This window comes from Lepisosteus platostomus, chromosome 13, assembly GCF_059453375.1.
Source record: "Lepisosteus platostomus isolate fLepPlt1 chromosome 13, fLepPlt1.hap1, whole genome shotgun sequence".
In the NCBI taxonomy this organism is placed as follows: Eukaryota; Metazoa; Chordata; class Actinopteri; order Semionotiformes; family Lepisosteidae; genus Lepisosteus; species Lepisosteus platostomus.
In genome coordinates, this window is record NC_142623.1 from 29,781,208 (window position 1) to 29,798,245 (window position 17,038).

General features: G+C 38.1%; 1 protein-coding gene across 5 annotated transcripts in view; it reads left to right on the forward strand.

Moving 5' to 3' along the window:
• Nucleotides 1–16,592, forward strand: part of sh3pxd2b (SH3 and PX domains 2B) — a 52,129-nt gene extending 35,537 nt beyond the window's left edge. The window contains exons 6-15 of one of the 5 annotated variants that reach the window (XM_088604066.1): nucleotides 2,959–2,984; nucleotides 3,739–3,774; nucleotides 5,376–5,507; nucleotides 6,439–6,540; nucleotides 7,125–7,211; nucleotides 9,921–10,035; nucleotides 10,382–10,575; nucleotides 10,841–10,890; nucleotides 11,371–11,496; nucleotides 11,949–16,592. In XM_088604066.1, the coding sequence (XP_088460192.1) occupies nucleotides 2,959–2,984; nucleotides 3,739–3,774; nucleotides 5,376–5,507; nucleotides 6,439–6,540; nucleotides 7,125–7,211; nucleotides 9,921–10,035; nucleotides 10,382–10,575; nucleotides 10,841–10,890; nucleotides 11,371–11,496; nucleotides 11,949–13,439 (2,359 nt within the window). In that variant the 3' untranslated portion in view covers nucleotides 13,440–16,592. Of the gene's footprint in view, nucleotides 1–2,958; nucleotides 2,985–3,738; nucleotides 3,775–5,372; nucleotides 5,508–6,438; nucleotides 6,541–7,124; nucleotides 7,212–9,917; nucleotides 10,036–10,381; nucleotides 10,576–10,840; nucleotides 10,891–11,370; nucleotides 11,497–11,948 lie in introns of all 5 variants that reach the window. The other 4 variants (XM_088604062.1, XM_088604063.1, XM_088604065.1 and 1 more) reach the window with 4 other exon arrangements.
• Nucleotides 16,593–17,038: the final 446 nt, after the last annotated feature.

The following is a 17,038-nucleotide window of genomic DNA, read 5'->3' on the forward strand; positions in this document are numbered from 1 at the left end:
TTTTAACTTTATGTTGTAGAGTTGATTAAGTAGTTAGTGGGTCTTTTTATAGCTAAGACTTCACTGTTTTCATTGATTCATTAGATTGTAATAATTGTAGTTTTAAATTGAAGGCCTGTTGTACTGCACTCTTATTTCTGTGGATACAGTATGTCTCATTACATTTTGTTTGTCACAGTGAAACAATAAGGTTATTAACTTGTCATATCTTGTTTTTTTGACATGTAATTTATGAAGAGAGGTCAACCTTGCCAAGGACATATTCCTCATTAACCGTCAAGACATTCTCCAAGTATCCGGCAATATGAAAAAAAAGATTAATATAGAAAAGACCTTGGTTTGTCTTTATTTTAATGGGATTATAGCTTTCCTTTAATTTAGCTGTTGTAATTTGACATTGTGCCAGGCCCCATTTAGCCATTTTAAAGAATGAAATACTGCCAACTATAAATCTCTGGTATAGGCCAGGACGTCAAACAACATACACTAGAAAATTAAATTAGCAGCTGAGAGAAGAAAAGCAGGTCCTCGTGTAGCTAATGATCGTAAAATACTCTGTGGCACAGCACCTGCATGTCAGCTGGTCACTTGGCGCATTCTGAGCAGCTGTGTGGGTTTTATGATTCCTGTTTAGCATATTAGTTCAAGGAATGAGTCACCTTTTCATGTTAAAAAAGGTGTTTTGTTTATCGTCTTCTGTTTTTATTTTTAACTCCACCCAAATAAAATCTAATTTGGGAACCAAAAATGCCATTAACCTTTTAGGGGGGATTCTGACTTAGAGCTGTTCCCACGCATGGCCGCTTTGCACCCTTAGCTTCTCAGCATTGGTTAAGACCAAAAGTCTGAGTCCACGGTTCCTCTCACACTGAGCAGGATTACTAACGGCAACATCACAGCATCAATAGGGTAAAACTCTCATGACTCTCTTTCCTGTCAGTGGGTGACCAATCCAACACTTGGTGAATTCTGGTTCACAACGATAAGAAGAGCCAAGGTTGAAGGATCAATAAGTGATGTTGCTGTGATTGCTTGGCCTGTTATCCCTGTGGTAACTTTTCTGATACCTCCTGCTTAAAATCATAAAAAAGGCTGAAGAATCAAAGATTGTAGTGTGTACTGCGCTGCCTATTGAGAAAACCACTTCTGCTACTTTGGATAAAGGTCTGAGTGTATAGTCTAGCTGTCAGTGAAGAATTGCCTCACACTGAGACTTTACTTTTTCAGTGATGCAACGCAAAATACCATTAAATACCAGGAAATAGTGTTGATCCCTGTATTTGTTTTTATATTTTTATTCATTTACAGTAACAGCTTTCACATATTAGCATGCTGGGAATCTGAGAATTATAAATATCCTGTAGTTTCTGGGAAAGGCTTATGTTGTATCTAAGAATTACAGTAGATGTAAAATGGACATATACTGTACTATAGGAAAAGGTGAAAACCTGCAAACTTATTCCTAAGATTTCATTTAGTAAGCCTATAACAGCAATGACATCTGCAGATGGGGATATATTCCACCCATTTCTCAGTTTCGTTATGACAGATTACTGTAGCTGATCAGATGTGCTTGGATGAAGATCCAACCGTGGTGTGAGCTGTAGATTGGATTTTTCTGGATGTTTTTAGTAGCAGTTAGTTTGCTCTGGCTGTACGTTTGTTTTTGTTTCTAAACTACCACCACAGTGGAAACGAGGAGGTGTGGTGGAATACTTTGAAACCTTTTCCCTCTATCTCTCCTTCAGGTCTGAATTAAGATGTTCGTTCAGCAAAGTGTGTCTTGGCTTGAGTTTATCTGCTCAGCTTTAGTAAAGAGATTCAGCAACATTACATTTGATATTAAAATCTGGGCACAGCTTATAAACATGTCTCTGAAGTGCTGAGTCAGTGAAGAATATAATTTTCTCACACTGCCTGTAGATTTTAAGAAAATCGGAGCAAGACGTCTTAGCTTTTGCCACGTTGCCTCCGATATGCATTGAAGTTTACAGAGGTTTCCTACTAGGCTGAATTTATAACTGGCTAAATCAGTTAAAGAAGATTGTCAAAAGGCAAGCTTATGCAGTTATGCCAGAAATGTAATGAAGAAACAGAAACTATAGAGTATCCTGCCAAGAACCAAGAGGGATGAACAGTACAGGGAAGAAAAGTCCTGATGGGAAAAAAACATGATGCCATTAGCTGTGTGCAGAGTCTGCTGCTTGCTCTGTATATTGGATTAGAGCAGGGACACAAAACCTGGTGGAATATCAGACTATAGATGAATTATCCAGACCTTTTAAACTGGTTCATGTTCATTTAAACCTCGTATTTTGTTGTGGCACATTTTAGTTTAATTTGAATTATTTTAATGTTACAAAGCAAAGAAAGCATGGAAAACAAAGCAAATGAATTAAAACCAATAGATCAGATGGTACAGTATGTGAACTATAGCTCAACTCCTCTCTTAACTAATCGAATGGAAACCTAACATCGTAAAAAAAATAATCAGTAATGTGTTGTCATCTTCACAAAATTTCTGATTGAAAAACACATTTATCACACACATCCAGTACACTGACCTATTTTTTAGCATTTCAATTTAAAAGCCTAATACAGGCTTTCCAGATGACAAAAGAGCCTTTCACTTTCTATATACCTTTTAAAAGAGATGTTTTTCTGAGTGTCAAAGTAATCTTTTCTGTCCCTCTGAACACCAGATCAGCAATAACTCATGTAAAACTCGTCCAGTAGGACCATTATGCACAGGAACCATAGTGTATGTGTAGAAATCTGTGTATCTTTCGTCCTTCTGCACGCGGATAAAAAAAAAAACAGAACGGCCAAGTGAAGAGAATTTTAAATACAATTCCAAAGTGTATTTCATATTTAACTTTTCCACGAATATTCATATCCCATGTTCTTGTCTCTTGTTCTGCATAAAGATGAAATTTATAATAGCTCTTTATCTTTCAGGGAACCAATTGGGAAGAAAAAGTCAGGTAAGGCAGTTTCAAAACTTTTTTTTATATTAACGGGTAAGAAATGTTTAGTAAATATTAGCAGCATAAACCATTCATACTGCTGTTTCACTTCTTTCCTACATGAATTCACAATACATTTTCACTATTGACTATTAATAGCTAATGTAATTTCCAATTTCCCTTCTATCCTTGAATTGTTTTCAAAAATGTATTGGTGAATATATTTCTTATTGTCATGCCTTTCAGTTGTTGTGCATTTTATGTTTTTTTGTGTGTTTTTTACTGACATCATGATGTGTGGGTGGAAGAACAACTTAATAGGTACTGCAGTCATTTCGTAGGTAGTGTGAGCTATTTAAAAGCAGCGATTGCAGCTCCACCTGCTGTTGAACTGCACATCAGCACAGTATAAAGGTTATATTATAATCTTACAGATTTTAAACATTTAGGGATAAGACTCAAATACAAGTAAATCAGTCTGGTTTCTGCATTCATGGCTCACAAATTTCCAGTGTGCCTCTGAAAAACGATACCTGAAATTGTCTTTTGGATTAATTGTTTTTTCCCTTGACAGCAGAAAAGGGCACAGCATACGTGATCATTTCATTGTGTGAAGTAGCTTTCATTTTATGCTCTATTTTTTCAACTAATTACTTTTTTTTCAGCACATAACCTTGTTAAGAATGTGTGTCTAACCAGTCCATCTTTGTTCCATCAGTGTGTGTGTTTTTTTTTTCCCTTACACATGCTTTTCATTCATTTCCTTTGTCAGGGTTTGTGGAGAGAGCGGCTTCTTTCCTAAAGAGAGGTAGTAACAGACACTTGCTTGGCCATGCTCTCATTTCCCTATCTCTGCGTAACCAGTGATTTGCTTATTTGGTCTGATTCGGCCTTTGAGGTTTCATGCAGCTTGTAAAAAATGTATAAGAAGTTAGCACTGAGATGGATGTATGGGGTCAAGCTTTATGCTCACTCACTTTGGTTTGGTTTCATGCATGGCCAGTGTCAATAGTGCACTCTTGGTAAAAGTTAATTTAGCTCAGTTTTAATTTATATAGAATCACTCAAGCCAGCTTGATTCTTGGAGGTGTTTTCACTTAATGTCCTGTTTGTTATTTAGTATAAGAATATCCTTTAATTGTGTTAATATTAGGGTATCTAGAGTTTGCATGAAATCCCTTTTCTAATATATATATAAATTGCTTTTAAATCCAGTGGGTTAACATGGGCTCTTATGATTCCTCAGGCTTCTGCTAATGTAATGTTAATATCATTAAGATAAGGGAACACATTTCTGATCTGCTCATTGTATATACAGCATGGATTCTTTATATGCAGATTCCAACAGTTGCTCTTAAATCATGAAATACTTCAGGTTCAGGTTAATATTAAATGCATATTAGGAACTCCATTTAAGTAATATATACAAGCACAGCAGATGTGATAAAGTTTGATCAGATATTTGTTTGATTTGCTCAAGAGTAAATCAAAACAAACTACAAAAGTTGTGCTGTGTATTTATTTTTAATCTTGGACATTTTTTCCTAACACTTAAAGTTACTTATATTGTGAAATGTGTATACGTATGTACAGTAGGAGTTTCATTGGAAGTTTTTTCTTAGTTTTCAGCCACATGCATATGTTTCTAAAAGATTTATCATTTTATAACTTTAATCAATGCATTTTATGGTATGTAATTATGCCTCTGCACAGCTACAGGAATTGAATACCTGGTGATTGCAGGGTATTTTTAGGATCTTACTCAGTTGTGTGGTTCCACTTAATGGTTACCTTTTGCTAAAAATGCATCAGCTGTCTGACTCAAAGATGTATTTCCTGTTGCTGTGGAGTCAGACTCTGGAGTCGTTCTTTAGAAGTTTGCAGGTAGGTGCTGTCTTAACTGGTGATATTTCCTTCTTTTGGTATTTGGCGGTTGGTTGTGTTTTTTAAATGTCTACTGTCACTCCTTTGATCAACATATTCCTCTCTCCTGTATTAATCAAAAACATCTTATGAAGAATTGTGGGGGAAATGTTTCCTGTCAGTATTTTACCAGAGATCTTAAAAGATGCTCAGGTACTTGTTTGTGCTTTTATTATATTTATTATGTTGTGTGTACCAAACTGAGAGATGTAGTAGCCATTTTGCACAGTAGAAAGGCTCTAACATCCTGCAGGCTTTAAAGAAAATCTTTTCACTCTTCTGTTCTTTTACTGTTCTTGAATCATTATCATCTTGTACCTCCTCTGTGATTATTTCACATTAATCTTGCATTAATCCTCCTTTTTCTCTCTTGAAACACATTGTTCAGGGGTCCTCCCTTCTGTGGGTGTCTAGGGGTGTTCCAGTCCTAGCTCATGTCCCCTGAAGTGCCCGATGACTACCATGTGCTCTGTTTTTCTCCAGTAGGAGATTTTACGTCAGGAGACCCCCTTCTTTTAGATCAGTACGTAGCCGTGACTGACTATGAGAAACAGGAGAGCTCGGAGATCAGCCTGCATGTGGGACAGGTGGTGGAGGTCATTGAGAAGAATGAGTCAGGTAAGGACGCCTTCATGCTGGGAGACATTGGATAACAGTGGTGCATCACAGAGGACACAGCAGCCATACATTGGGAAAATTAGAGGGAGAGGAGTCACCTGTTTTTCTCAGGATTATACTTGGAGAATACTTGTTATAATCAAAATTGAGGTTTTTTACATATTGTAGCTTTTAAGTTAAGACAAGGTACTGTATGAAGCATTTTGCCTTCCTAAGTAGTGCTGGAATTGAGAATTGGTTTCATTAAGGGAAAAAAATGTCTGATTTGTTCAAACTTGTGTGTGTTGAAGTACTAAAGTACAGGTAAGGGTAACTTGATTGATCTGCTGTTGTATCACATATAATAATATATACTTTTGGATCTGAAATAATTTATTATTGGACTTTTCCCTTTCTACTATTGCAGACCTTTGCAATAACTCATTCCTGATTTAAATCAATGATCAGGTATCGCATTACATTAAAATTAAATACTTTTTTTTAAAGAAGAGAAGTAATTTTATTTAACAGTAATCTGAAATCTGATGCAGGACTCTGGTGAGAAAAGCTCTTATATTTAGTCGCAAAACTGTTTACAATTAAGGATTATGTATTACCCTGCCTCCAGTCCGGGGTCTGGGCAGTGATCTTCCTCTTCTCCTTTTCAGTTAGTACTTGAAATCTCCAAACCGCTTAAATATAGCTCATGTCAAAATGAGCACGCTCTCACCCTTTATTCCACCTTTGTCAGCATTCAGTAAACATGTGTTACCAGTGATTGAATCAAACTTCTGCTGGTCGTGAGAATCGGTAAGAGTCACCAAGGCTACATTGTGCAATTTATATCAACAATTCCTGTCACAGGCCTGTTCAAGTTCAGTAATCGTTTCCAGTCTTATCCACCTCCGCAATACAGTGTTCCGTGTCCAAGAACTGTTTCTCTTTTCTCCAGGCTGGTGGTTTGTCAGCTCAGAGGATGCGCAGGGCTGGGTCCCAGCAACCTGTCTGGAGGCACAGGATGACCCTGATGACTTTTCCCTGCCAGCCGAAGAAGGTAATTACCTCGGTTGTCAGACACCGGAATGAACTCTTAGAGCAATCTCCACTGGTCACTAATCAGTGTGGTCACTCAGTATCAGATTATATTAGTCTGCAGCAAAACAATTTGTGATAGGATGTTGTGGGAAGCAAACCTTTAATTCCTGTTCTAACAGATGGCCTTGTTTAGGTTTATTTAAAAGAAAAGCAGGTTTTAGTCACACAAATAGATTTTATACCAACTTTATTATTCTTTATTTTTATTTTAAAATAATCTATTTATTGAACTTCAACAGAAACTCAACATACTGTACATGTGAAGGACTAGTTTTCTTTTTACTGTGATCGGAGGATTGTGGGAATGTAAAATGGACTTCTTAGTAAAGGAGGCAAACTGGTAGTGTTTGTGAAATGCAAATGACAAAAAAGCTGCTTGTACTGGGGGAAAAAAACATGCATTTAAAGAAGCATAAATTGCTTATCAAATTGGGGAAGAAGGGAGGGGGATGTGACAATTTTTCATTTCTTCACTGGCTTTTTTGCCTTTCCCTGTCTGTGATGCTGACCTCCTGTTTGCTTACTTCCCCTCTGTGCTGTCAGTCCCTCGGAGATATTGGTCTCTACCGAGGCACATGGGTCGGCGGCGAACATTAGGCGATCTGTTCAGCACAGGTTATGGGTGGACAGGTGGACAGTGTTTTGTCACTGTCTGTGGATGTGTAATTTTGTGAAAACAGTGCATGCGTTATGTTGTATTGCATGCACTCACAATGCATGATCCTCAAGCATGTGGTACCACATTGACCTCTTATATATTGCACGTGTCAAGTAATTGCAATTAGTTAAATGAAGGATTCATTACTAATGCTTGTTTTAAAGCATGGATGTCTCATTCTTAAGTATCATACGGAGCTGGAATATTAAAGTAAAATAGTGTGAAACTGCACTTGATACAGCAGGGATATATATATGAGGATTTCCAGCAAGCCACCCATCCACCAGCCTGTCATTATGAAACCAAATACTAAAGTGCACCCTTATGCCTGACACATATGTAATATATTTATACTGAGAGGCAATAAAAATGCAATGACATTCTCTAAGGTGACATCATGTAATAAATTCTCAGGGCATTTCTCTTGCCAATCTGAATTAAAATTAAATGCTTAAGGGAATTCTGTTGGCAAAGATAGAATCCCTTTCTCATCAGGACCAGTCACCTTGAACATTTACAGTACATCCAATGTCTATAATTTACTCATGTAAGAGCATCCAACGCCAAAGCTACATTCCTTCAACACTAGATGGGAGGTTTAGGATTTTGTGTAAATGAAGATCTGTTGTCCAGGGCTTTGTGAGGATGCTGTAACATCATGCTTTTACTTGAAAAAGCTGCATTACTGAGGAACTACATGCTCTCAGGTGCAGACTAATTCAGTATAACATCTTAGACAGGAAATAACTAACTCTGTCAAAATGAGATAAATTCAATCCAGATGTACAATCAGTATGTTTTAGATGTGGGGTGTAGGAGGGCACGTTTATACATGCCACTTTATGTCCTGACATTGAGTTCAAAACTCCAGGAGTTCTGGCAAGATGATGTTTATGACATTTGGAGGTCACTTTTTCAATGAACTATCCCTAGGGATGTTTTCGGCTTTTCAATTCCCTGATAAACATGCAGATCATTTTTGACCTGAAACTGACAAGAGTCAATGAAAGCCACTTGCACACTTTCTCCTTCTCTCTCTCTCCCCATTTCACCATGGTTTGCTAAATTTAACAGATGTCTGCCTCTGGATAAAAAATAACTTAAGAAAGAGGGAAAAAGATAAATGTATTTTCTAAAATATGGCTGTCTTCTATAGCCTGCTTGGAAAGCATTCCCTGAGATTCATTGACATACTTTAGTCTGGAGGAAGGGCTCTCACAGAGGTTCCTGTTATGAAAAGTAAAGAAGATGAAGTACTGGTTTTTGTTTGTCAAATTTAATCCTTTTCTTGTGCTGTGCATGTGATAAGTGCCAAATGATGTAATAGCTACTATAGAGATGTTTCTCTATTAATGAACTTTTCGTTGCACTTTTGATACTTGTTAGGCAAAGTGGAAAATAAAAAAGTAGCTGAAGTTAACTCACATCTTCCATTAACATGGAACATTTAAAGGCCGATGAAACGGTTTTCCTTCATTGACCTCTTATGCTTGGTTACACATGCTTAAAAAAAATGTCAAACCAAATTCAACACTTTATTGGAAAAACTTATACCCACTTAAATGCCTGTGGAAAGAGATGAGCCGTCATGTTTGAAACAAGCATCCTCAACCACTAACTGTCACAGAGATGTTGCCTCCTTGTAGCAGTATTGCACTGATCACATGCCTGTGTCAGTGGTGCCTCAGACCTCAGCCATGTGTCAGGGCACAGGGTTTTCATGGCATCTGTTATGCCAGTGTGGGCAGTGATTGTTTCCTCTGCTTATTGCATTGGTAACGTTAACCAAAGGAGTTTGCCATATGAACCTTCATGGAGTTATAATGTTTTACTTGTGAGCATAGTTCCTGTAGTACTGCAGTATGTTTTAGATGCACCAGCCATTTGTGCAACCTGTGTGAAGTGCTTCTTTGCACAGACAGAAACTGCTCAGTGTTGTTGTTGGCTACAGCCAACCAAATAAATAAAATGGGCCACGTTACTTTTTCTCCCTTGTAACTTATTTTTATTAGAATTTAAAAACAAAGAAATTAACTAGTTAGTTGTATAGTTAATAATTTTGCACTAGAGCTGGGTTTTCTAACCCTGGTCATAGAAATGCAATGATTAAACCATTAATAGAAGCGATAATAGGATTCATAGAACTCTTTAAATGTTTTCAGTTCCTGAAGATACAGAGGGTTGTATGGTACATAGCTCAGAATTTCCCACAGTTTTTAGAATGCTAGAAAAGTTTCAAATCAATTACATTTTCACTTCAATTAAGGATTAAATTAAGCACAAATCTCAGTAGGAACAAACACTGCCTGGTTTGTGGGTATCTAGGATCAGAATTGGGAACCCCTGAGTTAGATATTTTAAAAACGGTTCTGTAAAAATCTTACTGGCTTGGGATGAGAACCCCTGACCTGGTTTAAATGCATTTAAACAGACACCTGCTGTAGGTGACATGTAAGAAATTAATGTTGTACTTGACACTTCAGTAACTGAAAGGTGGGGATGACATTATAAGGAGTAGCAACTGTGCTCAAGGAAGTGGAAGTACATTCTATAATTCCAGTATGATTTGTTAATGGTTACTCATAAACATCAATTGATGGTAGTAACATAGGGTGACCATACTGTAGCTGAACTTGTCCTTTGAAACTACTTATTTTTCCTTGTTTTTCTTTTTCCAGAAGAGAAGTACGCAGTTATTTATCCTTACACTGCCCGAGATAAAGATGAAATCAATTTGGAGAGAGGCGCTACCGTGGAAGTCATCCAGAAAAATCTGGAGGGCTGGTGGAAAATAAGGTAAAAAGCCAAGAGCTATCCTATGAAGCTCAAAGTAGTGACTGGACCTTTAAGACATACATATTTTTATACAGCATTCTCACAGTTCTTTCTATTTGCTTGTGTTACATAGTGCAGACTGCTAAAGGTGGGTAAAATAAGCCCTTTACAGCACGTATACCCTATTGTTTTCATTGACTTCTGTGTGAGCAATACAAACTCAGTGTCAACCAGTTGTATTGAATTAGTAATGTCTTTGCTTCATCCCCGTGGGAAGAAACAGTATTGTATGTTGTTTCTTTACGATTGCTAATTGGACAGTGTGTAACCCGGGAGCCCAGGTTGCTGACCACCTGCTCATTTGCAGGTACCAAGGTCAGGAAGGCTGGGCCCCTGCGTCGTACCTGAAGAAGGCAGATATCTTATCTCAGAAGCTGGCTGCAGGTGCTGCTGCCCACTCCAGCACTACAGACTTGGATGGCTTCTCCAAACAGCAGAATTTGGCCAAAGATAGCCGAGACCGTGACAACCGCTTCTCAGTTTTCCCTGACACAAAGCGCAGTAAGTGTGTGTCACGCATACAGCAAACAGTACAGTTCACTGATGTGTTGCAATAGGATAATGGAAGTCTGCAAATGAGGGTTTCTAAAAATCAATTTTGTTCCTTATTGGACTAATTCACACTTCCTCATTTGACCTTTTCCTGTGTTTCGAAAGTTGTCAGGAGGGTCCTCAGGAAGAATCTGAGTAATAATGGCTAACAGAACCAAAGTTACATGTGTTACTTAGCAGTGTCTGGGTCTTATAACCGATTCTTTTCCCCCAGAATCCTCTGACATGAGACAGAGACCCCCTCCACGTCGTGACCTCACCATTGTAAGAACTATCCCTTCTATCATGGATCTTTAACACTTCTTTCATTGATTGAAATAGCATGTTTAGAGTAGAGAAGGCATATGTACTCGTACATTGGAATTCTTATTCGCTCTGCTCTCTCGAGTCACAGTACAGCAGACAGCACCACACAATGTAGACATTACAACCATAATAAATAATAAGAACCTGAACAATATATACGTTGTAGAGAACAATAAATGTGTAAGTATAGATTACATATTTAAACACACTGAAGTCAAATACAGCTGTTCATAGCCTCTTCTGTTCTGCATCCTTTTTTTTTTTAAATTGCAAAATATTGTGATTGTTACATTTACAAATCTTTGACCACTTCATTGATTTATTCTTTTTCTTGGAAGCGGAGTATTGCCGAAGTCATCTGATATATTTGCCTTTTTTATTATCGCCTTATTTCCTGTTTTGTGTCGTTTAAACGCGCTATTTCTTGGTAACTCCCAGCCAAGAGGACTGAACCTTCCCAAGCCTCCCACCCCACCTCAGGTGGAAGAGGAGTACTACACCATAGCCAACTTCCAGACCACCATTCCTGATGGCATCAGTTTCCAGGCAGGAATAAAAGTGGAGGTAGGACAACCTAGGGGTATAAAACCTGCAGCAGCCATTCCTCTGCAGTGTCAGTTCATTGGAAGGAACGTTTAAGTTGTGTGTGTTATACTTATGTTAGACTTCAAAAAGTATATTTTAATGTTTTAATAGTAAGGGTTTTTATAGTTAAGGACACTACTGCCAAAAGTATCAGCATGCATGCTTCTTTGTGTTACTAATACAATGACAGATTCAGACTGGAGTCTGAGGAATAATTCTTATCACTAGATATGTATTTTGGCAGAGGAGAGCTGAGCGAGATAGGCCCAACACATAAATAAGATAGTGGTATTTATTCTCCTTAAGAAAATCTGGTGACTTTAGAAACTGGACTGTCATTCCTTTTCAGCCAAATTGTCTACCACGGCAAAGTCAAAGATGCTGTGTTGGTATAATACTGTCAGACATTTTGTGTGCTTTTCTTTCTCCAGGTGATCGAGAAGAACTCTAGTGGCTGGTGGTACATTCAGATAGATGATAAAGAAGGCTGGGCTCCAGTCACCTTCATAGACAAATATAAGAAAACCAGCAATGCCTCAAGACCAAACTTCTTGGCACCTCTACCAAATGAAATGGCGCAGCTGAGGCTTGAAGACAGCTCTCTCAACAGCACAGGTCATGAAGACGCTCCCCGTCCCTCAAGGCCTCTCCCCGATGAGCCATCATCCAGCGATTCTTCTGCTAGGCCCAAGCTGAAGGATTGGAAGGTAAAGGATGCAGGAAAAGGCTCAACTGATAACAAGGGGTTTGTCCCTAATGCCTTTTCAGGCCCCCTCCCTCCAGAACCCACTTGCCCCGCAGCTGAAGAAAAGCCAGCATTGCCACCGAGGAGGGAATCGATAAATAAAAGCTTGGAGGCCGAAGCTGCAGAGAAACAGAGGCTTGACATGTCTAAAGCACTGCCGCCGAAGCCTCCAGCACCAGGCGTGATTCTGCCCATTATCCCACCCAAGACCTCACCTTTCAAGCTCGACAAGCCCCCTGAGCCAAAAAAAGAAGAAAAGAACAAAGTGCTACACCTCAGAAACGAGATGGGCTTGGAATGCGGACACAAGATTTCTGCCAAAGAGGTCAAAAAGTTTAACCTCAAGCCGATCACTAAAAGCAAGGGTAAGTCAGAATCTTTCGAAGACAAAACGGAAGCAGCCAGTCAAGCCCCGTTTGTTAAGCCAAAACCTCAGCTCAGGCCCAAACCCATCCCTGCCCCACGTGTTGAAGCACAAGCTGAAAACAAGGTAGACATAACCAACTTGAGGAGTAGGCTGCGGCCTTCCAAACTGGCTGACAATAATGGTTCAGGAGCTGACGTTTCCCAACAGGAAGCTACCAATAACTCCCTTAACAGTGGCAAAGGATCTGAGGAACACAAAATTCCACCCAAGCAGCAAAACGGCCATGGTCAAAATGAATCAGAGCTACAGAAACCACCTGGCGCTGCTCAGAGAGAACCACCACAAAGGCCCACTGTCCCACCCAGAAGACCCCCACCACCGAAAAAGACATCAGGCCCTTCCAGCCCAACAGAAACTAAAGCCCCACAGAAGGAGCTCCCCGAGTATAAACCACCCCTCTTGCAAGGCAGACCAGCTCCCCCCAAACCCAAAGCTCTTGTGCTGCCGCCACCCAAGGATGACCCAAAACCTAAAGCAGCCTTGGGACCCAAGTCGTTCAACAAGATGGAAAAACCGGAACCACCAAAAGAAAAGCTGCCACCTCTGATCAAGGATGGAGCACCTAAAGAAGAGCTTTATATGGCCATTGCAGATTTTGAAGGAGATGACCAAACCTCAGGGTTTAAAGAGGGAACAGTGTTTGAGGTGTTGGAGAAGAACACCAGTGGCTGGTGGTTTTGTAAAGATATTAACAGTGGGTCAACTATGGAGGGCTGGATCCCTTCCAATTATTTGACAAAGAAACCATAGCTATTGAACACAGTGCATTTGTTTTTACGCTATATTTAAGTAGCTTTTTTAATTTATAGTTGTTACCTTTATCCTGTCATTTTATTACATTTCATTTGGTTCAAGTTATGATGAAAGTTTGGCATAAAACAGCAGAGAAACAGCCCTATAATCAGGCATTATTGGATCCTGTTTTCTGTAAATAAGTTATTTTTCAACTGGACACATTAATCCAGTTACCATATTAATAGACAACTAAAAATACAACTTAAGGTCCTGTTTTTCACCTTTTTGTGCCATATATTACTCAAGCCTTTAATGTAATTTTGTATGTAGCCAAAAGCTAAATTAGACGAGCAATATATAAACACACTCATATACCCATGTCTGTGCTGTTTTACTCAATATATTCTAGAATTGCTCCAAGCTTAAATGTGTACACCTGAATAAGGTAACCGTTATACCAAAATGAGACCAGTAGAATTTGTACCAGAAATGTTGTAGAGCAAAATGTACACAAAAAAAAAGATTTTCCAGCCAGGACTGCCAAATTAGGGAACAGGCTGTGCAGTAGAATACCTCAAAGAATAGTTGGTCATTCACATCAATAGAAAGGAACAATGGCAGTGAAAGTAAGCTTCTTTAAAGTACTAAAATGTGGATCTTTTGAATTGTAACCAATCAGATTTTTTTCTGTGCTGTGTTTTTGGGGTCTTTTGTTTCCCCCAGTGTCTTTTTTTATGACTCATCACTGAACTTTAATAGTGAGCATCCTTATGCACTTTTCAATGCACGTGGCAGTAGATCAGGGTTCATTCACTGTGGCTTTCTTGTTCTCAAGATGTGAAATATGCCGATGAGCAGTGTAGCTTATTGAGCTAGAACAATACGCATTACTTTATTAAAGTAATGACAGTGCTATTTTAAAGGGTTAGCTTGGAGCTAGGCATTTTAGGAAATCCGAGTCATTTCTGTGCTTTATTCTCTAAATGCTGTTTAGCCTTGTTCTTGGCTTTACCACATGCTGATATTATTCACGTGGCAACAGCAAACCTATTCTGATTGATGTTGTCTTCCACGACAGGAAACAATTGTGATCAGTTTTTGTATACATCTATTTTGCATATAATTATCATATTCGATAACTGCAATGAGTGGTAACCCTCTCTACCAGAAATATACATCTTAGCTGTTTGTGAACATTTGTGTGTACTACTATAAAAAAATTTAAGTACACTGTTAACAAGGTGCTTTAATATTTCATGTATAATGCAGTATGTTTTAGGTTTCTTTAAAAAAAAAACACTACAATTGCTTGACTGGTTTCAAGCAAGGATTTGTGAGACACTTCATTTTTTTGGTCTTGTTTGATTTTCTGAATACTTCTTTAAATGAAGTAATTTTATCTGTTTAATTAGGATTCTTGTACCTCACATTGAGCCAGAGTGGTGGGGAACAAAGGTTATCAGTTGAACATACCAAGAACTGTGCAAACTTTTGTTTAAAAGAAAGACATACAGTAAAAGGCAGAGGAATGCGATATATGACAGACTGGGGGATTTGTACTAATGACATTTACTGACAAGGCCAGGAGCACAGTAAGCGAATAGTTTTGTATTCAACTCGATTATTCAAACACATGGCTTCCCATGGCTGCTACAAGGGGACAGCAAAGTTATCATCAGATTGGATAAGTTCTCCTTTAACATACTGTGCTATGTACAGTACCAGTCCTGTTTACAGGCTAGGTGCTGGACAGAAATCTGCACTCTCTGCCATGTGTTTTGCCTCACAGTATGTAATGAGAGCTCATTACCTAGTAAGGCTATTATTGCTAATGTTTATCCATAGAAGAAATATAAAAATCATTAATATCACTACCTGGTATACTTCAGAAAGGATCAAAGATGTAAAAAAGTTTGATTTAACTATTTTAAAGTTGTTAGAGCACCAATTCTTAGGATTATCTAAACATTTAAAAGTAACAGACTTTCTTTAAAGAGAAGATAAATGCATTAATGGTAAAAACAGTAACAATCAGAAAAGTCTTACTCAAGTACTGTTTTATGACTATAACTATAGTTAGGGCAGAGGAGTCATCAGCACCTAACAAGGTTCAGATCAATTCCCCCCCCCCCCTCCGAAGACTGAATGTCTGTCAGTGTCGACAGTCAGTTTTTAAATCTGTACATTCCGTGCAACATTCCTACTAAAACAATCAAAAGAAAAGGGAAAGCAATCAGAGAGGAAGGATGGCAGCCAGGAAACAGGATGAACATCAATTTTGTTCATGGATTTGGGATTCTGACAAGGCAGCAAGTAAGATTTCATTACCTTTTGATCCCTAATCTTCATAGTAGGTAAATACTTGCTTTGCAACTTATTACTGAGCCCATTACCACCTACAGCTGTACATTATAAATACTTAAAATACAAAGTCATGTAAGGTTGAATGGACCAAAGAGCCACACAGTCAGTTTCAGAAAATGCAATCAGCAAATATTTATGTGTATGTGAATGCATAAGTGTTTGTGTATATATATATAAACTGTATGGGAAGGTTGGGGTTACTTTAAAAAAAAAAAAACATTTGGGAAATTGTTTGCTTTGTAAAACAACCAAAAAACCATTTCCCTCAATATATTATTTAAAAAAAATTATCCCTTGCATAAGCTCCTTGTAATCATAACTGATTGCAATTTACAGGTAATGTTCTCCAACACTTTATATATATTTACACATATATGCAAATGCATTATAGAATCACTGCAATCATATACAGTAGGAGGTTGAGAAACGTTCAACAGCAGAGGGCTCAGGGCGTCACAAAACCGTAAGGAAAATAAAGATGTCAAGAAGGCCCATTGAAAGCGTCGTGTCCTAGATTGCTAAACATAAGGTAACAGGTTTGGCCTCCTAACTTTTTTTTTTAAAGTAATTTGTCTTCACAAATATGCCTTACTAAAAAAGCCATTTCCTTAAATTATTACATGTATGTACTGTGCCTTCAATGAATTGTGTGCTTAAGGGAGTCAGAGCTGTTTTTTTTCTGATGTACCAAGTACTGTAATAGCTATTTTTTTTCCAAGAACAAACTCACATTGCACCTGCTTATTCATTTTGCAAATGTTTGTTTTTTTTATACAAAGTTAATAAACATTTCTCATAGCGCAACCCTGTTGTCTGTAATTTGTATTGATTACAAATGGAAGAAAGCTGCATGATATTATTTGCACTTTCATACCTGCTGGTCTGATTTAGTTTGGAAGGTGAAAACTGGAAATTTCAAAATATTTTATCACAGGACATTTGTACCGACATCTCATAAAGGAAAAGTTCAAAAACAGGATTTAAAACGCCTCTACAGCTGTATCTCCAAAAACAAAATTCTGAGTTCAACTATTCTTGCAGTATTTAACGATCTCTGTTGAGCTTGGCTCATAGTCATTGTAGAACTAATTATATGTATCCTGTAAATATTGTAGTGGAAGAAATTCCCTTTAGAGCTTTAGGTCTGTAATGAAAGTCAGGATTTTTATTTAATGAGTTAGATAAAACATGGATAGAGATGGCAAGAAGACTAGGTTACTGATCAACTCGGAAACTTGTCAGTGCGAATA